General features: G+C 35.1%; 1 protein-coding gene and 1 long non-coding RNA gene across 2 annotated transcripts; both read right to left on the reverse strand.

Moving 5' to 3' along the window:
* Positions 1-565: 565 nt before the first annotated feature.
* LOC127254679 (uncharacterized) lies at positions 566-2,642 on the reverse strand. The gene is made up of 4 exons (XR_007839473.1): positions 2,531-2,642; positions 1,961-2,311; positions 1,416-1,871; positions 566-1,328 (listed from the first exon to the last, which is right to left on the reverse strand). It is a non-coding gene; the product is annotated as an uncharacterized LOC127254679 (long non-coding RNA).
* A 16,064-nt stretch (positions 2,643-18,706) lies between these two features.
* LOC127254672 (uncharacterized) lies at positions 18,707-22,108 on the reverse strand. Its single transcript, XM_051279899.1, has 2 exons — positions 21,701-22,108; positions 18,707-19,722 (listed from the first exon to the last, which is right to left on the reverse strand). The coding sequence occupies exon 2, from the start codon at positions 19,190-19,192 to the stop codon at positions 18,734-18,736; it is 459 nt and encodes a 152-aa protein (XP_051135856.1). The 5' UTR covers positions 19,193-19,722; positions 21,701-22,108; the 3' UTR covers positions 18,707-18,733.
* Between the last annotated feature and the right edge of the window lie 968 nt (positions 22,109-23,076).

Below are 23,076 nucleotides of genomic sequence, written 5' to 3' on the forward strand. Positions count from 1 at the left end.
CTTTACTAAGTGAATTCACATCTCAAGTGTTGTTTTATAATTAAACCACCCAGTCCACTAATTGTAATGAAAATTTAAGATAGTTTATTTATGGGATCTTATCTGATTTTACTATTCCAACTTTCATTTCCCTCAAAAAAAAATATATATATATATATATCAAAACAAACACTAATATTTTATTTATTTTATTTACACCGCAAATATTCAAACAACATTAAATTTTAATTTTACATTCAAAACAATACATACTTTATCACATAAAACAACTATTTCAATTTAAAATTTGACTATTCAAAACCAAAATAGAAAATCATAATCTTACAAGTAAACACACCATAGTAATAATTGAACAGATTATATGTAGAAACATAGTAATTATGGACGCTTCTATAATTTGCTTCATATTATACTACTACGCCACCAATTAAAATAGTAATTGCATTAGCTCTAACCGATTATAATAAAAGCCACAAAAGATTTTTGAACCAAACGTAGCTGCCATGAAAAAATGTATACCTAACGGCAATTATAGTTTGCTTTCGTCATTTATTGGACTATATGTGATGTATAAAATTGACGACATCTCCCTTAATAAGCTGTGATAAAATCCACTAAAATTCTAGAACAAGTTTGATGTCCCCAATGTGATACATTTTTACTCAACTAGAAAGTATTCTCAACGCTCAAACCTAAAATAAAAAGAATCAATGCTTGTATTTTTTTTAAATGGATTAATTCTGGTGCATTGGCTGGAAGCAACTACAATTAATAAATGCCACCAGATGCTCCGAAAGCCGATGCAAGCCCCACCGAATGCAATTAGCACTATCGAAAACTATTTTTCACAAATGAGAAAATCCAAAATTTGAAACAATCTAAATTTGGCGAACGGGAAAAAAATAATCACTGATCAATGGAATGACCAGAGAATGCATCGCTGATGCACGTCCCAACCAGAAAATGCATACTTAATGCATTGCTAACACAGACAGAGAGTGCATCAATGATGTCCTGTTCAACGGTAAACTTTCACACCTCAAATAGAGTCCCGATCCTAGCAAAACCGAACAAGCCTAAATCTGAATGCCTCAAAAACATTATGACATCAAAAGGCAGATCAGCCAATACCAAAAATCTGGTTATCTCTTCCGAAAAACTCACAGACAATACATCGGAAAAATTTGGATTAAAACCATAAACCAAGATATACAACTAAATAGAAAAACCATGGTAAGAACATCTCACAGGAGCATCCCAAGATTTAAAATTTCTGGACTTACCGGGAGCGTTTTTATTCTTCCTACCCCATTCCAACCACTTTTCCCCTGCTCATAATAAGAAGCAAAGTGAAACTCAGAATAATAAACAAAAGGCTTTAATATAGATGCCCATCCTCAAAGGTATATTTATACGTTGGATCTTCTTGTATAGTTCCGTAGCCTCTGCAGACCAGTTTTCCTCTTCCTAACGCAACATAACTTTATGTTGTTTCCACAACGCCGTTTCAAATTTTTTTTTTTTTTAAAAGTGCTTCTTCCTTTCTTTATTGACAATAAGGATGCACATATTACATATATACATATATAGTGTGTGTGAGGGAAAGAGTGGGGATGGAGTTATGTTTGGTAAGTGACAGCGTGTAAAAACTGCACGCCAGCTGCAAAAATGTGAACACAAAAAACACTGCCCACACCCAATGAAATTTTTGCATAATTGTTGGGTTTGGCTCTCTATCTATGTAAATAATAACGTATAATTTTGATGGAAAGCCCATCTTGACTTTGAAGGGAGTTAAGTTTGGCAAGTAGAAGCCTGTAAAAATCGCAAATCAGCTGGGAAATTGTGAACAACCCAAGCATGGCCAACACCTGAAGCAATTTTGGTATAATTGATTGGTTAAGCTCCCTTTCCATGTGGATAATAATGCATAAATTTATGACAAGCCCAACATTCTCACCAATTTGAAGCCATGAGGTCTGTTGTTCATGCTGTTCGAGATATACTAGAGCGTGAATATGTAATAAATCAGCAATATCCATTTCACATATTAATTGATTCAACTTTAAGCAACATATATATAAGACAAGAAAATTATATTATTATTTTTTTTATCCTTTCGTTGACATGAAATTGATATATTTACCGAAGTAGTAGAGAGATCCATCCAAGCCTGTTAATTGCATTTATTAACATGCAATAGGATGAGAAAGAGAGGTGAAATGACCAACTAGCATCAATTTATCTTCCAGAAGTATGAATGTCTTATGAGAATGAGAGCTGCACTCGCAACATCCAGCTCATGATTCACCTATACGATGTGCAACTTCAAGATATAATGCTTTGTGAAAATTTTACCAAAATAAAAGCTACTCATCTAAAATATAAAATGCAGAATTAATCGTTCATAATTAACACACGCGCAAGCACAAAAACAAAAATATGACGAGTACAAATAATATCGCACTAAAATTACACTGAAATGTGTCGAGAAATTATAACGAAATTTATCTAAGTTAATCTAACTTACCTTAAGAGAAGATGCCAAATGGAAGAGAAAAATTCCAACGAAGAAAAGAACGGTTGACGGCGGCAGCTTGCGGGGAGAAGAGAAACACGCTGCCCTGCTCTCCTTCACCCCCTGCTCTCTTTCTCTCTATTTCTATGATTTAAAATAGACATGGGCCCTTTTATTTTTATCCAATTAGGCCCAAAATGGCCCAATAAAATTAAAGAAGGATTGATCAAAATAACCTAAATAATGCAAGAGGAATGAAAAGAAGGCAAAATAAAGTAAATGACTTGCATTTAATTAAAACTAAAAGAAATGCATTGCAAGAGTAACATAAGGAAAACTAAAAACAAAGAAAATGAAAACAAAGGAAAGAAATAAGTTTGTGGTGTATTGATCGTCGTCTTTTTATCCTCTTTTCTTCTGGTTTTTAAAGCTGATCTTCACTCACATTCATTAAGTGCTCGAGTAACTCCTTTCTTCATTAATGTTTCTTTAATTTCCATTACCATCTCCTTGAGTAAGTCCCATAACAGCCATTCTTGCACCTTTTAACTACCTTATGCTTGCCCTTTTCTTGATTATATCGTCATTTCATTAATGATTCCTCAAGTACAGTGAATGACTACCCAAATAACCTATACAAATAAAATGGCACTAAAATCACACCGAAATGCTCCCACCTTAGGAAACATCATGTCACAAGCCAATGGCAGAACCAACATATAATTAGAGAGGGGTAAAATTTTTTAATTTACAAAATAATATTTTTATTTATCAAATAATGGAGTATATATTTTAGTTTTAATTTAGTAAAAAATAATAAAATACAGTGACATTAGTAACTGTATATTGTAAATATTTATTTTTACTTTTTGAAAAAAAAAAATACAATTTCTCATAAAAGAAAAAAAACAGTTTAACAAGTGATATTCTTATTATACATACATATTTAAAAAAAACAAATAAATAAAATATGGGTGAGGGTGGGCAAAGGGGTGCTTGCACCTTAGGCTGCAATCATGAAATTACCTTATTAACTAGGAAACAATTCAAATTCACTATTAACTGAAAAATCTTGTAACTTTATCAATCACTCTCAACATCACTATGTCCTCTTTCCTTAATTGATGTGTTTTGAAAAATGCTCTCCATGAGCCACTCAGATGGCGCCTTTTGCGCACATAGGACACTATTACTATATACTCATTGCCACGTTAATTAACCAATTAAACGAAAATTGCATAATTCCCTTGGTATATGCTACTATGTGTGAGAGAGAGAAAAAAGATGCATACCTGTTTGGTGAATACGATCTTGATTAAAAGCATACCAAAAATGACATTCTTAGCTCATAAAGATTACCCGTCTATGCTAGATATTCGATAGCAACATATATTGAAGATGACTTTATGTTGTTTGATTTTATGTCTATTTTACTTTAGGACAATTTTTTGTTGAATAATACACAAAATTGAAATTCTTAATGTCAAATCACATCTAATCTCAATACAGCTTGCCAATAGAAAATATATATTCTACAGCATACCAATCCATACTATTGTCATTGTGCTTGTCCTAATCTATTCCAATTAATGCCATGAACAAATCTACGTCTCAAATGTTAAATGTTCTTGCAATTTAAATCTCACGACTTGATTAGAAGCCAATTCATAGCGCTCCAACCAAACAATATATAAATATATATTTTGCTATTCCTATCTTTTTTTTCCAAAATAATAAAAACAAATCTATATAGTTGCAATTTATTTTTTCAACACAATTACTTTACTGAGTGAATTCATATATCAAGTGTTGTTTTATAATTAATTCACCCAGTCAACTACTTGTAATGAAAATTTAAGATTGTTTATTCGTGGGATATTATCCTTATTTTACTATTCCAATTTTATTTGGCCTAAAAAACATCAATTCAAACACATACTTTTTATTTATTTTATTACACTAAATTTTAATTTTAAATTCAAAACAGTATATAAATACGTATTTGTATCACATAAAACAACTATTGTAATTCAAAATTTGACTATTCAAAACCAAAATAAAAAATCATAATCTTACAACTAAACACACCATAGTAATAATTTAATTGTATAAATTAAATTGAAATTTAATATAATTAGAAACAAGAGATTATAAATTTATCTATATATATGTACAATAAATAATCACAGAATGCCATGTAAAGTTGCGAGTTTTTTAAAAGCAATAGTGATAATTATGTACACTTTTATAATTTGCTTCATATTATACCTACTATGCGATCAATAAAATAGTAATTGCATTAGCTCTAACCGATCATAATAAAGACACGAAACATTCTTGAACCAAACCTAACTGCCATGAAAAACTGTATACCTAACAACAATTATAGCTTGCTTTTGTCATTTATTGGACTATATGTGATGTATAAAACTAACGACATCTCCCTTAATAAGTTATGATAAAATCCACTAAAATTCTACAACAAATTTGATGTCCCCAATGTGACACATTTTTACAGTTTGAATATTATGACTTAACTAGAAAGTATTCTCAATGCTCAAACCTAAAAAAAATAAAAATCAATGCTTGGTTTTTTTTTAAATGGATTAATTCTGGTGCATTGGCTGGAAGCAACTACAATTAAGAAAAGTTTGGTTGTACTTTCTGAAAACTAAAGATGAGGTGTTTGGAAAGTTGAAAGAGTGGAAGAATATAGTTAAAAAATGGACGGGTAAACAGGTCAAGACTCTAAGAACTGATAATAGGTTGGAGTTGTGCAACGCTTCATTTGATGATTTCTGAAAGGAAAAAGATATAGTGAGGCACCGCACTGTACGACACACACCACAGCAAAATGGGATTGCAGAGGGTATGAACGAAACCCTCATGGTGCGTGCTAGGTGTATGCGCATATTTGCTAGCTTATCTAAGCAATTCTAGGCTGAAGCATTTAACACAGATAACTATCTGGTTAATAGATCTCCATCAATTGCGATTGACTTAAAGACTCTTTAAGAGGTATGGTTCGATAAACCCTCTGATTACTCTAATCTCAGAACATTTGGAAGCCCTGCATACGCTCATGTGAATTATGGTAAACTGGACCCGAAGGCGGTAAAATGCATATTTCTAGGGTATGCAACATGAGTCAAAGATTATCGACTGTGGTGTACAGAAGATAAAAATCGTTGTAAATTTCTTATTAGCAAAGATGTAACCTTTGATGAATTTGTTATGCTTGATCAGAGTAGAGGTTGTAAAAGTATTACAGATACAAAAGATTGTGGTGCTGACCAGAAGGTGGAGTTTTGAGACTTCTGACAAAGTAGTGTTAGAGGAAGAGCAGCAGGATGATACTATTGATCAATCTGGTCAACCAGATCAATCAAAACCTTAAGGGAAACTGGTTGAGCAGGAAACTAGTGACACTGGTATTGAGGTTGAAGATTACAAAGCAGTTAGAAAGGGATAGAGAGATATTAAGGATGCATCAATACATGTGACATGGATTCTGTGGCTTATGCATTGGCGGTTGGTAAGATCTTGGCTCTGATGATCCAAAGACATGCAAAATTTGTGGAGAATAAAGACGCAGAAAACTATATTATAGAAATGAATGAAGAGATGCAATTTCTTGAAAAGAACAAGACTGGGGATTTTATTACATTAAAAAAATGGGTGAAGCCAGTGTGATGCAAGTGGATCCTTAAAAGAAAAGAGGGAATTCCTGATATTGAACCTACTAGGTTCAAGGCGAGACTGGTGGCAAAAGGGTTCTCAAAAAATGAAGGAATCGATCACCATGAAGTTTTTTCTCCTATGGTAAAACACAAAACCATTGAAATCTTTTGACAATGATAGGTGCTTTTGATGTGGAGCTGGAGCAGCTTGATGTAAAATCAACATTTATTTATGGTAATCTAGAAGAACGGATCCACATGTCTCAACCAAAGGGGTTTGATAGTTCTAAAGAAATCTCTATATGACTTGAAGCAGTCTCTGAGGCAGCGGTACAAGAGATTTGATCCTTTCATGGTGTCTAATAGTTATACCCGTAATCAGTTTGATAACTGTGTTTACTCGAAAAAGGTTTCTATGGATTCATTTGTGTATCTTTTGTTGTATGTGGTTGATATGTTAATTGCAGCTGAAAATATGGTTGTAATTAATGACTTAAAGGCTCTACTAAAGAGTGAGTTTGAGATTAAGGATTTTGTGTGGCAAAGAATATACTGAGTATGGAAATTTGGCGTGATAGAATAGAAGAACGGCTATGAGTTTCTCAAGGAAAGTATATTGAGAAAGTTTTTATGGTATTCCATGTTGATCATTCCAAATCAGTAAGTACTCCTTTCGCGGAACACTTTAAACTTGATCAGACTATTATACCGATTACAGATGAAGAGGTTAACTACATAAAGATAGTTTCATATTCAAGTGCAGTTGGAAGTTTTATGTATGCGATGGTACGTACAAGACCGGATCTCGCTTATGCGGTTACTGTGGTGATCAGGTTTATGGCTAATCTGGGTAAAGCTCACTGGAGAACTGTAAAGTGGATCATGCGATATGTGAAAGGAGTGTCTCATATTTGTCTGTTATATGATGATAAATGTCATGATGATGGTCTGGTTGGCTATGCAAACTCCACTTACGGGGTGACTTAGTGAAACAAAGATAACTGACTTGCTTTATCTTTATTCTGTTTGGATGTATAGTTAGTTGGAAGTCTACTTTACAACCTACGGTTGCACTTTCAATGACTGAGTGATGCGAACTTGCCAATGATGACAGTTCGGATCGATTCCACAAGAATAAGTAACAAGAATATTGGAGATTTGGATAGAGTAAGGGATGGATGGCTATATATATATATCTCTATATTAATGGAGATAAACTGGACTCTCTTGAATTGAGAGGTAGTCGGGAAGGCAACACGAGAGATCAAGCTCACGTCTCACAATCCTCTAAACAAGCTGACAATACAAGCTGAGGCAAGAATAGTTCCAGTACTATTCGAGAGGCCACAACTTGTTTCAAATCACTCGAAACAACTCGATTTGGGGATATGAAGCTGTAACCGAATCACTCAAGATTACACTTAAAAAATGCACAAGAATCGCTCTTGAAAAAAAAAACCAGTTTATAAAATCTCTTTGTGGAATGAATAATCCTTACAATGATAATCATGGCACCTTTTATAAAGGAACCATGGAAATTTAAAAACAAGAAAGTACACTCTTAAAGGAAATAAAATCATATAAGGAATAGTTATTATAATTAGTCTTATTTAGTATTATTGACCCATAATTCATGGCAATCCCATGATTATTGGTAATCCCTTAATCTATGGAATTCCTTCATTTAGGGGATATTGATTCATGGGATCCCTTCAATTAGGGATAGTAATTTAGGGGAGGTCAAATGCCTTGTAAGATGCTCCTGGCCTTATGGTCCTTGGGACTTGTGGTCCAATTTCCAGAAGAATGCATGGTTTATTTTGATCCTCGGTGTAGAGTTCAGCAGTGGCATCCGTTTGAAGTTTGGCACACTTTGGTATTGCCAATTGAAATTTACGGGCTTGGCTCTTAGTGATTGGTCCATGAGGAATTATGATTGGGTCCGATTCCGTCATGATGGTCACGTCACTGAGGCGGAATACATGTCAATAACTGAAGGTATTAAGTAGTGTATCTGATTACATAGTCTGGTGCAGAGTTTGGGTCTGAAGGTGTAGAAAACAGTGTTATTCTTTGATAGTAAAAATGCTTTGATTTTGGCTATCCAATGTATTACGAGAGAACCAAGCATATTGATGTAAGGTTGAATTTTATCCGTGACGTTCTGGAGGTGATGTTTTGGAGGAAGACAGGTTTTCTATTCAGAATATAGTTACAGAACACAATCCAGCTGATATGTTGACAAAGACGCTACCAACTGAGAAGTTCGAGCACTGCTTGAACTTGGTGAATATTCGCATAAGGTAAAGTCCCCTCGGGGCATCTGACGGGAAGAAAACGACTAAGAGAGATACTGAAGACCTTTGGTGGTTGGAGAAACTCCAAGTCAAGGTAGAGATTGTTAAAACAGGACTTGGATTTAGCTGTCTATCCGACCCGGAATCAAAGCGAAAAGGTTGTTTCAATTGACAGGGTTTGTTTTGGCCCATCTTAATAAATAATAAATGGGCTTAGGGTTTAGGGTATTTTGGGGGTGCTTATAAATAGAAAGCTAAGATTCTTAGCCGTATCGTATGATTGTAACCCTCTGAATCAGTATAATAAAATTTCTCCGATTCCTGTCTGTAGACGTAGGTTGACACACCATCACCAAATCACGTAAAACCTCTGTGTTCTTTATTTACTTTCTTGTATTCTCATAACAGTCAAGTTTTGTTGGTGATAGTGGAGGAGCAGCCTAATGGTTGCTGCATTAAACTCTTGTCTTGTAAGGTATGGACTCTGTCTACTCTACTATGTTCTTTTGTTGTTTACAAGTGATTGTTATGATGAGAATGCTTTCGAATTCGTGTTGGCCGTTGTCATCGTTATAAGCTAGTGGAAGTTAGACTGTTGCTTTTCTTACACCAGCGCAAAGAGGAGATGGCTAATAGCCAACTATTTTTATATGTTGTTTTTCAAGTTGCAGCAAGCATATAATGGGATTGTCCTAAAAGAGGAGATGGTGACAAGAAGCATTGTGGCACATGGTTTGTGCCCTAACCCTGAGTTATATATGTATATATACACACGCATTCGCTCTTCTTGCATATGATTGCTTAATTCTATTTCTTTTTGTATGTTTAATTATATAGTTGAATTAAATAAATGAGGTAACATTTGAATAATGCATTTCAATTATGTGATGGAATATTTTAGTTCAAATATTTGATAAATACTAGAAGCACTTGTTCACTTTATGGAATAATTTCATAGTCCTATTAACCCTACACAATTGGTAAATGTTTTGTTCTACATGTGTTTCACGAACAAAACTAAGTTTGTTATAAAATCTTTATTTGTTCCCAAAATTATCAAATGGGAATGTTCTTATTGTTATCTAATTCACTATATTGAAGAAGTGCATTTTCTTCTGTTGTATCGGTTTCATAAGTTGGAGTTCTAATCATGATGTCACTCACTCACTCGGCTTGCATCTTGTTATAAATTGAGTTTTAAATATTGAAATGCTTTTTTTAACTCTCTATGTTATGTTCCACTTCCTTACTGCTTGCTTGCGTTGCTTGCATTATCACATGGTGATCTGAAATACATGGGATTAGTTGCTGCAAGCATTTGTTCATTATGATGAACATTATCTCCCTATAGTGCTATTGATCATTCAACAATGGTATAAAAAAACAGAAAATCTCAGAATTCTAGCCTTGGAAATTTGAAGTATTAATTAAAATGAAAATATGAATCTGTTGAGTTCAGGAAGAAGGTGCAACCACAAGCAACCTTGCTCTGACTTTTTCCTTTTTCATTTAAAAAAAATGTAATTAATGGCCCATGATCTGCATTGGTTATTATTATCATTATTATTATTATTATTATTATTATTATTATTATTATTATTATTATGTTGTTGTTATACACCACGTAGTAATATATACGTAAGTATGGTGTATGTGTTCGATGGATCCTACGTGGCTTTTTAGATGCAACTACTTGAATTTTTTTATGCCTATAAATATGTACAAACTAAATATATAAATTCATTCATGATCACATCTTTCCACTATCCAATCTCACAATCTCTCAATCGATCTATCATTCAATTCATACATTCACATATAAATACATATATATATATTATATATATCCACTAACATATGATATAATATATTATACTCACATCCTTATATCTGTACATATTAATACTTACCAACTTATATATTATATTTATTATATAACACGTTATCAGCACGAAAACTCTTGTCTATTTTGTTTTTGAAATGCATCTGGTTTTTATGGGCCTTGTTCATACAATTGCTAGTGAAAATGCGGCTACTAGCCAAGATCGGGCTAAGGCTATTATTTTCATTCGTCACCATCTGGACATTCCTTTACAGTCTGAATATTTGACGGTGAAAGATTCACTTAATTTGGGAAATGAATTGAGGGAGAGATTTGGGCACTTGAAATATATCACTCTTCCGAAAGTCCGACATGATTGGCTTAACCTGCGGTTGCAGGATTTTAAAATTGTTACAGAGTACAACTCTGTTATCTATCAGATTACATCTCAATTGAAACTCTGCGGAGAAAATATTACTGAGAATGAAAAATTGGAAAAGACTCTCTCTACCTTTCATGCTTCTAATGTTGTGCTGCAACAGCAGTATCGTGAGAAAAACTTTAAAAAGTACTCACAGCTCATTGCATATCTTTTATTAGTTGAGAAGAATAATGAGTTATTGATGAAAAATCATCAGTCCCGGCCCACTGGTTCTAGTCTGTTCCCCGAAGCGAACGTGACATTTTCTGAACAAGGCCGTGGACGTGGTCGCGGTCGTGAGAGTCAACGCGGTCGATATACCCCTTACAATCACTGCGGTTTTGACATTAGCAGGAAGCAAAGTAAACCCCAATATGGGGATATAGCCGAAAAGGCTAAATAGGAAAAGAGGCAAATCAACATTTGTAATCGGTGTGCCATTGAAGGCCATTGGGCCAATACCTGCAGAACAGCCAAACACCTAGCCGATCTTTATCAAGTCTCACTGCAGAAAAAAGGGAAGAGGGTCGAGACTAATCACATTGATAATGATGACGACACCGATGATGGTCTTTTGGATTATGACACAATGCATCTTGATATAGCGTATTTTGTCATAGATCCAGCAAACCCCCAGTGATAGACATATTATGTCATTTTACATATTTTATATTTTGTAATATTTAAATTATCGCATATTATCTTTTTGTAATGTATTTTGTAATACTTACATTTGTCTTTATTAATACTGCGTTTATTTATATTTGAAGGTTAAATGGATGCCAATCAAAACGATGCAAATATGTGTTTCATTGACAGTGCAACGACACATACTATATTGAAAGATAAAAAATATTTCTCCCATTTGAAAAAGGAAAGAATAAATGTCAATATAATAAGTGGTAGTGCAAACTTAATTGAAGGCTCTGGAGAAGCCATTATATTTCTCCCAGCAGGGATGGAAATTGTGATACAGTATACATTGTTGGCCACTAAAGCTCGAAGAAATTTACTGAGCTTTCATGACATTCGGGAAAATGGTTATCACATTGAAACTATGAGTGATACCGATGGTGAATTTTTATTGATCACCAATATCATTGATAAAAAGAAATGCATCATTGAGAGATTACCCTCACTCTCTACTGGCCTATATTATGCCAGATTAGGTGTTGTTGAAACACACCTTACGGTAGATCAAAAGATTACCGATTTTCAAATATGGCATGATCGCCTTAGGCATCCTGGCAGTATAATAATGAGGCGAATAATTGAGAATTCGCATGGCCATTCATTAAAAGGTCAAAAAGTGTTTAACTCAAATGAATTAACCTGTGTTGCCTGCAATCAGGGAAAATTGATAACCAGGCCATCGTCAGCTAAAGTAGGTATTGAATCACCTATATTTTTGGAAAGAATACACGGGGATATATGTTGACCAATAGACTCACCATGGGGGCCGTTTAAATATTTTATGGTGCTTATTGATGCATCTACCAGATGGTCATATGTCTGTTTATTATCTACTCGCAATATGACATTTGCGAGATTGCTTGCCAAAATTATTAAATTACGGGCACAATTCACCGATAATCCAATTATGACTATACGTCTTGATAATGCTGGTGAATATTCATTGAATGCATTTGACGATTGTTGCATGTCGATTGGAATTAATGTAGAGCACCCAGTTGTTCACATTCATACACAAAATGGCCTGGCAGAATCACTTATTAAAAGATTGCAATTGATTTATAGACCATTACTGATGAGATCTATGTTGCCCGTTTCAGCTTGGGGGCATGCAATCTTACATGCAGGAACACTCGTAAGAATGAGGCCGACAAGCTATCATAGCTATTCCCCTATGCAATTAGTATTTGGTCACGAATAAAATATATCTCATCTACGTATTTTTAGGTGTGTTGTTTATGTTCCTATTCCACCCCAAACGTACAAAACTGGGTCCTCAATGTAGATTGGGCATTTATGTCGGATATGAATCGCCGTCAATTATAAAATATCTTCAACCTATGATGGGTTATTTATTCACTGCAAGATTTGCAGATTGTCATTTTGACGAATCATATTTTCCGACATTAGGGGCAGATAGAAATGAACCGAAAGGGATCTTAATTGGAAAATCCCATTGATTTTTTGTGATCCTCGTACAAAGCAGTGTGAACTAGAAGTTCAACACATTATACATTTGCAAAATATTGCGAATCAATTACCAGATGCATTCAATGACTCGAGTAAAGTCACTTGACCATATATTCAAGCTGCTAATACTCCGGCTAAAATAATTGTCCCTGATGGACAAATTGGAAGTGCTAATGAATCAGTGACATGCGTGAAGCGTGGTAGACCACTTGGTTCCAAAGACAAACATCCTCGAAAGAAAAGAGGAATTAATGATGATAATCATGAAAATATCAGGAATGACATTAATAAACCTCAATCTAAAGAGGAAGTTAACCCTGAAGTAATTGCTCCAGAAGAGCACGATCTTGAAGAACATGATGAGATTATTGAAAACTCAATTAACTATGTTAGTTCAAGAAAAATGTTGGAACCGTAAAGAGGCAATTATTGATAATGCCTTCGCATATAGTTTAACACTAGATATGATGGAAGAAAATGAGGATCCAGAGCCAAAATCGGTTCATGAATGTTGGCAAAGAAATGACTGGCCAAAATGAGAACATGCGATTCAATCAGAGCTTGACTCATTAAACAAAAGAGAGGTCTTCGGACCAATTGTTCAAACACCAGATGGTACAAAATCAGTTGGATACAAATGAATGTTTGTACGAAAAAGAAATTAGCATAATGAAATTGTGAGATATAAAGCCCGTATTATAGCTCGGGGATTATCACAAAGACCTAGAGTAGATTTTGATGAAGCATACTCTCCAGTTGTCGATGGAATAACATTTAGATACCTTTTGAGCATAGTAGTGCGAGAAAAGCTCGATATGCGTCTTTTAGACGTAGTTATTACATATCTTTATGGCTCATTGGATACTGATATTTGTATGAAAGTTCCTAAAGGATTCAATATGCCTGAAGCATACAAATTAAACCCAAAGAAATCATATTCCATCAAATTGAAAAAGTCATTGTATGGACTTAAACAATCAGGGCGAATGTGGTATAACCGTCTCAGTGATTGTTAAATAAAAGAATGTTATACTAATGATCCAATATGCCCATGCGTCTTTATCAAGAAAAATGGATCAAATTTTGTCATTATTGTTATATATGTTGATGATCTCAATTAATTGGAACTCCTAAAGAGATCCAAACTGCAGTTAAATATCTAAAGAAAGAATTTGAGATCAAATATTTTGGAAAGACAAAATATTATCTGGGATTACAACTGGATCATGTGAATAACATAATATATTTATCCATCAATCCACATATACCCATAAGGTATTAAATCAAATTTATATGGATAAATCTCACTCTCTGAGTACACCAATAGTGGTCAGATCCCTTGATCTCAGTAAAGATCCATTTAGGCCAAGAGAAAAAAATGAAGAAATAGTTGGCCACGAGGTACCATATCTCAGCGCTATTGGCGCATTAATGTACCTTGCAAATTGTACCAGACCAGATATATTTTTTTCAGTAAATCTACTAGCCAGGTTTAGCACATCCCCCATAAAGTGCCACTAGAATTGTATCAAGCACTTTTTTTTTTATCTTGAGGGGACTCATGACCTCGGTTTATTTTATTCAAGTGAATCTTGAAATGAATTAATGTGTTATGCTGACGCTGATTATGTGTTTGATCCACACAAAGCAAAACCTGAAACTGACTATTTTTTTACTTCTAGTGGAACCACAATTTCTTGGAAATCTGCTAAACATACAATAACAACTACTTCTTCAAACCATACTGAGGTTTTAGCAATTCACGAAGCCAGTCGTAAATGTGTTTGGTTGAGGTCTATGACTCACCATATTAGGAAAATTGTGGCTTGATCACTGATGATAAATTACTTCATACAATATTATTTGAAGATAATACAGCTTGTATAACTCAATTAAAAAGAGGATATATTAAAGGCGATCGGACAAATCACATATCTCCAAAATTCTTTTTCACTCACGATCTTAGAAAAGTGGTAAAATTAATGTGCAACAAATTCGATCATCTGAAAACTTCGCAAATTTATTCACGAAGGCGCTACCGACTACAACATTCAACAAATTGACACAAGGAATTGGAATGCGTCGGCTGAAAGATATCAAATAAAGTCCAAAACAAGGGAAGCGTATTAATACAAGAATGATGTACTCTTTTTCCTTCACTATGATTTTTTCCCACAGGGTTTTTTCATAATAAGGTTTTAACGAGGCACATTCTTTGTATAAAAGCATCCAAGGGGGAGTGTTATACACCACGTAATATATACGTAAGTATGGTGTATGTGTTCGATGGATGCTACGTGGCTTCTTAGATGCCACTACTTGAATTTTTTTATGCCTATAAATATGTACGAACTAAATATATAAATTCATTCATGATCACATCTTCCCACTATCCAATCTCACAATCTCTCAATCAATCTATCATTCAATTCATACATTCACATATATACATATATATTATATATATGTATCCACTAACATATAATATAATATATTATACTCACATCCCTATATCTATACATATTAATACTTACCAACTTATATTTATTATATAACATATGTTGTATATTGCAATTGCTTGACATTTATCATTCTCTTTTCTTGTCTATTTACATAATTTTCATCCAACAAAACCTAAAATTAATTATTGCTTTGGCTTCTTTCTTCTTCCTTAAAATATTTTTGCATTTCACTTGCATATAGGGGACCAGTACACAACATAGCTATGATATGACTTGAGAGAACAAACATGTTATGGCACGTATGAGATGATGTGTGGTAATTCAGGTTGGAAAATTGTGGAGTTCTTATAAATCGAAAGTTTTACATAGCTCTATGTAACCTTACTTGATTTTCTTTCTATAAGGACATCATAATCCAACATGTACCCTGGTAATGGATTGTTATTGTTACCTTTGTAATTTGCTTTCATTTTTATATGTTGTATTTAATATATTTTTTGTTTTGTGGCAGTACATTTTCTTTATATCTTGAGAGGAGTGTGCGCTTTACACAACAGTTTGTGTTGTTTGCACCACAAACAGTTTTTGTGCTTCTAGAATATAAATTGCAATTTTGCCTTTATTTTTGGTATTATATTACTATGCGACTAACAATAGTAATTGTATTATCCCTAACCAATAAAACTAAATTCCACTAAACATTCTTTATACCGACCCAAGTTTCATGAAAAAATGTAACATCTAATGACCGTCGTAGCTTTGTTTTGACATTTATTGACTATATGTGACATATAAAACTAACGGTATCTGCCATAAGCTATGTTAAATCTCATTGAACATTCTAGAACATGTTCATCGCCAAACAAGGTCGATGTTCCCAATGGCAAAATTATTTTTCAATTTGAATATCATGACTCGACTAGAAATTGATTCTCAACACTCAAACCTAATGAAAACCATGGGTTGGATATTTATTTATTTATTTATTTTTGCAATGTACTAATTCTAGTGCATTCGTTGGAACCAACTACAATTAATAAATGCCACCGGATGCTCTGAAGGGAGAATACAAACTCAATGCGCATTCCAAGCACAAAATGCATACTCTATGCACAACCAACGGAGTCAAAAAGTGCATCAGTGGTGCCTTGTTCAACCAAAAACTCACACCTCAAATAGAGTCACGATCCTAACAAATTAAACAAGCCTAAATCTGAATGCCTAAAAAAAAATATGATATCAGACGGAAGACCAACCAATACCACAAATCTACTTATGGTAGGAACACACTACCATAATATTGACTTTTTGTAGTCGTAAAAAGTTCGTAACAAAAGTCCAATTTTCGTGAAAAATAGTCTTTTGTGCCGAAGGCAGGGCTAGTGGAAGGTATGAGATGATGTGTGGTAATTCAGGTTGGAAAATTGTAGAGTTCCTATAAATCCAAAGTTTTACATATCTCCATGTAACCTTACCTGATTTTTTTTTTTTTATAAGGACATCATAATCTAACATGTACACTTGGTAAATGGATTGTTATTGTTGCTTTGTAATTTGCTTTAATTTTTATCTATTGTATTTAATATGTTTTTGTTTTGTGGTAGTACATTTTCTTTATATCTTTGAAAGTGTGCGCTTTACACAACAGTTTATGTTGTTTGCCCCACAAGCAGTTTTTGTGCTTAACGAATATAATTTGCAGTTTTCCCTTATTTTTGGTTTTATATTACTATGCGACCAACAATAGTAATTGTATTAGCCCTAACCAATGCCAATAAATTCCACTAAACATTCATGAAACCGACCCAAATTTCATGAAAAAATATACATCTAATGACCGTCGTAGCTTCGTTTTGACATTTATTGAACTATACGTTAAATATAAAACTGACACTGTCTGCCTTAATAAGTTATGATAAATCTCATTGAACATTCTAGAACCTGTTCAAGAGCCAAACAAGGTCAGTGTCTTCAAAAAAAATTTCAATTTGAATATTATGACTCGACTAGAAATTGATTCTCAAGCTCAAACCTAATGAAAACCATAGGTTAGATATTTCTTTGTTTATTTATTTATTTTTGTAATGTACTAATTCTAGTGCATTCTCTTGGAACCAACTACAATTAATAAATGTTACCAGATGCTCTGAAGGTAGAATACAAACTCAATGCACATTTCAAGCACAAAATGAAACTCAATGCACAACCAACACAGTAAAAAACTGCATCACTGATGCCTTGTTGAACAGAAACTCACACCTCGCGATCCTAACCAAATTAAACAAGCCTAAATCTAAACGCTTCAAAAAAAATTATTACATCAAACGGAAGACCAACCAATACCACAAATCTAATTATCTCTTCCGAACAACTCATATACAATACATTGAAAAAATTTGTATTAAAACCATACATGAAGATATACAACTAAAATAAAAAAAACTATGGTAGGAACACACTACCAAAATATTGACTTTTTGTACCTGTAAAAAATACATAAAAAAAAACCTAATTTTTGTGAAAAATAGTTTTTCTGTATCATTTGACCGCTACGAAAAGTCGAATAACAGAAAATCGTTACAGCGAAACCCGTAACAAATAAGTGCCGATCAACGAGCTTAATTTGCATGTATTAATTATATTTGTTACATTTTCTTGAATACGAACAATGGCACGATCATGTTTTGGCAATGAAATTTGTCCATAACAAAAAATTCAGCACAAAAATAATTATGTCATCAAACTTTTTGTGACGAAATATATCGGTAACAAAGTCTACTGTACAAAAGTGACAGTAGCAGACTGGCAAATGAGTCAGCAGACGCTGCTAACCCAAAAGAAAGCCCGAAGGGCAAAGCAAAGACAAGACACAAACCCCCAGCTCACCCCACCAGTACTTCACTTGATCCTGAGCTTCTAGAACCTCTACTTTCCCTCAGCTCTAGCCTTCGCCATCGCAGCCTTGTAATCATCATAGAAGTCGCGGCCCATCGCATAAGACGGGAAGAAGTCATTCTTCAGCTTGCTGAGGGAGTGCGAATAAAGAAGGGACTCCCCGCCACTCTGCCCCCCAGACACGGTCACAGCCTCATGCTGCCTGACGAAGAAGCCATAAGCGACTGCAACAATGGACGCAGATCGCTTGACCACCCGCACCATGTACTCCAACGCCTCGGCGCGGCTCCGCAGCACGACTCTCCCGTCCACCTTCGATTCGATCGCCACATCAGACACAGCCCCTCTGCCTGCACTGTTGAACTGCTCCAAGGCCGCATATGCGTTCTGGAGCACAGAATACTCCACCTTACCGCCGTACATCTCGTATGCTGTCTTAATCCTGTCCAGAACCGCCAGGTAGGCCTGCGCGGCTTTAGCACTCGGCTCCATCGCAGGCAGCCGCGCTGCCACAGACCCCAGCTGGGCCCTCAACAAGTTGGCCTTCACCAGCTTCGATCTCTGCTGCCTCCTCTTTCACAATGTTGGCCACTGGATGGCCAGCCTTGTGCCAGAGCAAATCCCTTGCAATGTCCACGTGTTCGGTCCACCAATCCTTGACGTCCTGTGTGCGCCACACCTGCTTCTCGACCGGCAGAAACACCTTAAAGCTCTGTTTTCCTCTGTCCAAGAGGTAGTGGTGCCCGGTTATCAGGGAGTACCCCTGTAGAGGGAGGATGGCCTGTGCCGACCTCACAATACACTTGAGAAGGGCTTTCTCAAGGTCAGTGAGCATCAAGGGCGTGGTCAGCCAGTGGAGCGCCTTGACAGTGGGCCTGCCCTCTGCAGCAGCCTTCCCTATGAGCTTCTGGCAAGGCCTACCCTCTGAGTCCATTCGATCTCGAGGACAGCGGGAACCACCTCTGCAGTGATGAAGTTCGACGGCCTCACGTCAAAGTTGGCCGTGAGGACGGCCTGAGTCGCACCAAGCAAGAATCCTGCCGTCCTGATGGCCTCGTCGCCCATGCTGGCGGGGCGTTGAGCGCGATGCGGAACAGGTGGCTCTTGATGTAGGCGTCCATGTGCTTGATGGCATGTTCACATGGCAAATTTGCGACCGGCACCCACCTGTAATGCACCGGCACAGTTGACCTCTGCAGATATGGGACGATGGTCGCGGTGTCCCCATTGAGCAGGTTGTAGGTCGGGAGGTCCTGGACCTCAGGTATGCGGGTCGCGAGAATGCACCCCTCGGCACCTGCGGGTATAGGGGCGTCATAAGGCGTGTCGACATACACCGCCACTGGGCCCCGGGCCCGACCGTGTGCAGCAGCAGCAGAACTCTCGCTCACAGTCGACATGATGAGCTATAGTTAACTCGGGTTGTGAGGAGGAGGATTGATTTGGTATGTGCTACAGATCCAACTGTGTGACAAATAATTAAAACCATAACTTTAGTATGACAAATCCAAACAAACTAATGTAAATTCAGCGATGTTCATAGACGTGCCAATAAACAGTACTTTAAAGCATACCAACTACGACTTGGAAGACAGTCAACTAATTTGAAGTGTTGGTCTTCTCAAATCCCTAAAAATGATATGGGACTCATACTCAGAAGATCCTGGCTTGGAGGATATAAAGAACTAAATCCTCAGGAGATGGTGACTTGGAGGAATCCTTTAATATAAAGACAGGAAACTAACTGAAAGAATTGAGTTATGCTAAAACAGCACAACAAATTGTCCTCTAAGAAATCAAGAATATAAAAACTGAACCTAAAAACAACCACCACCACAACTCTATGCACATTAATATGTACTAACATTCATGTAAGTGTTATCTACATTCATAATTGCAGCTTTTCCATTATGTGTTGCCAATTGTTCATTGGATTCTTCTTTGGCAGCTTCGAACTTGTAATCAAATTTCTAGTAATTCAGAGACAGTTTGAAGGAGTGACTGAAAGCCATTTTGTCCATCTTAACATTGCATGTTCATTGGACATTGTCTCTTGCAAAATAGTACCATGACATAAGAAAATGGAAATACAACCTGCTAGCACAAAAAGAGAAAAAAGCCAAACTTACTGATGGTGGAGTTAGCTTGACTGAACGTAAGGGAAGCCTGAAATGAATTATAAAGCTTATAATAGTTTGTTATGTTCCCAAAAAAAAAAATCAGTGTTGTTAGTCATCACAGTTACACAACTGCTTCCGTTTAGAATACTCAAACAGGTTTCGATCGCGAAGTCATGATTACAATATTAGACATGCATTAGAATAACCACTTATCAGAAGAAAGAATACATGCAACATACCAGGCATACAAACTTACAACTTTTAGTTAGTTTCGCCTTCTCCCTTCTAGAGTAATTTACCGAAAATAAAAATTCATAATATGACTTTACAAAGTAGTTATGTCAACATTAACTTATTTTCAGATTTGAAACACGATTGACATAGAAAAATCTGGCCTAACAGTGCTTGATTTTGTCTCATAAATTCATATACGAAAAATTCTCTATTCTTGTAAAGTGTAAACAATTACATTAAGTATGAAATGATAATCTTCTTCTAGAATTGGAATTTCTATATTGTTTCATCACCAATCAAAAGCATTAGAAAAATTTAGTTTACATAAAGATATACAATCATCCATAAAAAAGATAAAATAGAATAAACAGAAAGAACATCTAATAAACCGAAACATATACTAAAAGTGGAAGAACAAGAAACAAATTCTAGGGCCAAAGTATCCAGTAGCTCATTACTCTTCATGATGTAACTTCCTAAAATTTATCACAAATCCACAATTATTAACAGCTGTACGAAAGCGAAACCATAAACTTTTAATGCAAACAACAATTATTACAAACATTTCACACCAGCAAGGATCAAGTGAATTCAAGCATACTTAAAAGGTATACATCACACAATTTGACAAGAAATACGAATTATGAAACAAATTAAAGCTACATTAACATGGTACTGAATTTTCAATCTTCCAACCCAAAAATTCTCTTTATTTCACCAAGTTTACTAACAACCTCCAAACCATTATTCCTCAAGTACAACACATTCTGTTTCACATTTAAACCGTAGACTTCAAAATCCACAAAAATATGTGTTAGCATATTTTTATATATGTTTTTTTAGGCCCACATATATATATGCCTATATTTAAGCACTCTCCTTTTAGGTTAATATACATTTCTATTTTCTGCAAATATTCAAACAATATGAATGATTGAAATTAAAATAGCATCCAATTCTATCTGCTCGAATGAATTAACCATATATATCAATAACTAAAATAAACTTGGATCGAACAAGATATGTCTTAATTCATGAAATTCATACAAGCATATTTAAAATTTTGAAAATGCGGAATATTTTCTTACCAAATAACTTAAAAATTTTGATATTCTCATGTTGTTGTCTTCAATGATTTCTGATCGCTTCGAGCTCGGAATTCTTGTGTTCACATTTCACCAACAATCGAAGCCGGCTGTGGATTTGTGCAGCGCCATTCCCAGAACTGAATGGAGGAGGTGAAATCACCGTGAGAAGGAGAAGGGAGGGGAGCGGGCCGGCGCGGTGGACAACGGTTGAAACCAGCGGCAGGCGCCGCAGACAAGAAGTCGGCGGTTCGCGGCTGTGGGTGGCGACGGGGGAGGCTGGGTCGATGGTGGTCGTCGGGTGAAGAAGCTGGTCGTTAGAAGGTGAAAACGGCAGCAGCGCGGGGTGGCTGGTGGAATACAACTCCGGTAGGAGTAGGGACCGCAGGGTGAAGGGCAAGGGGGTTGAGTGGCAAGCGAGCGGTATATTTTGAAGGTAAAATGGATTGAAATATTGTGATTTAATTTATTTATTTTTTAATGTAAAATATATGTTTAGGTTGTTACGAAAAAATTATTTTTGTTATACGATGTGCACGTGGACAATAATACATGCTATGCGAATGCAACCTGTACTACAATTTCATTGGTCTATATAAGAGGTGTAATTGCTATATATATATTTGTTGTTGTCAAAATAAAACATATTCAACTTTCTTTGCATATTTTCTTTCTCTCTCGTCACTTCACTTCTCAAACATCAATTCATCGTTACCATCTTATATACATACATATAAATATATATACATATATATTACATATATATAATATTGTTTATTTCTACTACATATACGTATATATACATTAATTATATTATATTAATATTTATACAAATTAGTGATTTACGGTAGGATAATCAATATTCTTATTTTATTATTCCTATAATATTAATATTAATATCTAATATTATTATGAGTACTAAAATTGCAAAATAAAAATTTGTCCTACTTGTCATTTCTAGCAAAAATTATCTATCTTGGGCTATGGATATTGAAATGCATTTACAATCGATGAGCTTGGGTGAAACGATTGTGAGAGGCAATAATGTCACCAATCAAAGCCGAACAAAGACAATGATATTTCTCCGACATCATATCGATGAAGGGTTGAAAATGGAATATATCATAGTCACGAATCCCTTGACTTGTGAAATAAACTAAAAGAAATATACTTCCAAAAGCCCAAAGCAATTGGCGTAATTTGATGTTGCAAGACTTCAAATAAGTCACTCAATATAATTATGTCATATTCAGGATTAGTTCACAGTTGAACCTATGCGGCGAGAATATTAATGACACTGATATGATGGAGAAAATATTCTCCACATTCCATGCCTCAAACCTGCTTTTACAGCAATAGTATCGACAGGGAAGCTTCAA

The sequence above is a fragment of the Andrographis paniculata genome, unplaced genomic scaffold, assembly GCF_009805555.1.
Source record: "Andrographis paniculata isolate CXL003 unplaced genomic scaffold, ASM980555v1 Contig52END, whole genome shotgun sequence".
In the NCBI taxonomy this organism is placed as follows: domain Eukaryota; kingdom Viridiplantae; phylum Streptophyta; class Magnoliopsida; order Lamiales; family Acanthaceae; genus Andrographis; species Andrographis paniculata.

Excerpts from the sequence above, each read along its gene's own strand:
- LOC127254672 (XM_051279899.1), bottom strand. The coding sequence starts at position 19,192 with ATGGACTCAGAGGGTAGGCCTTGCCAGAAGCTCATAGGGAAGGCTGCT.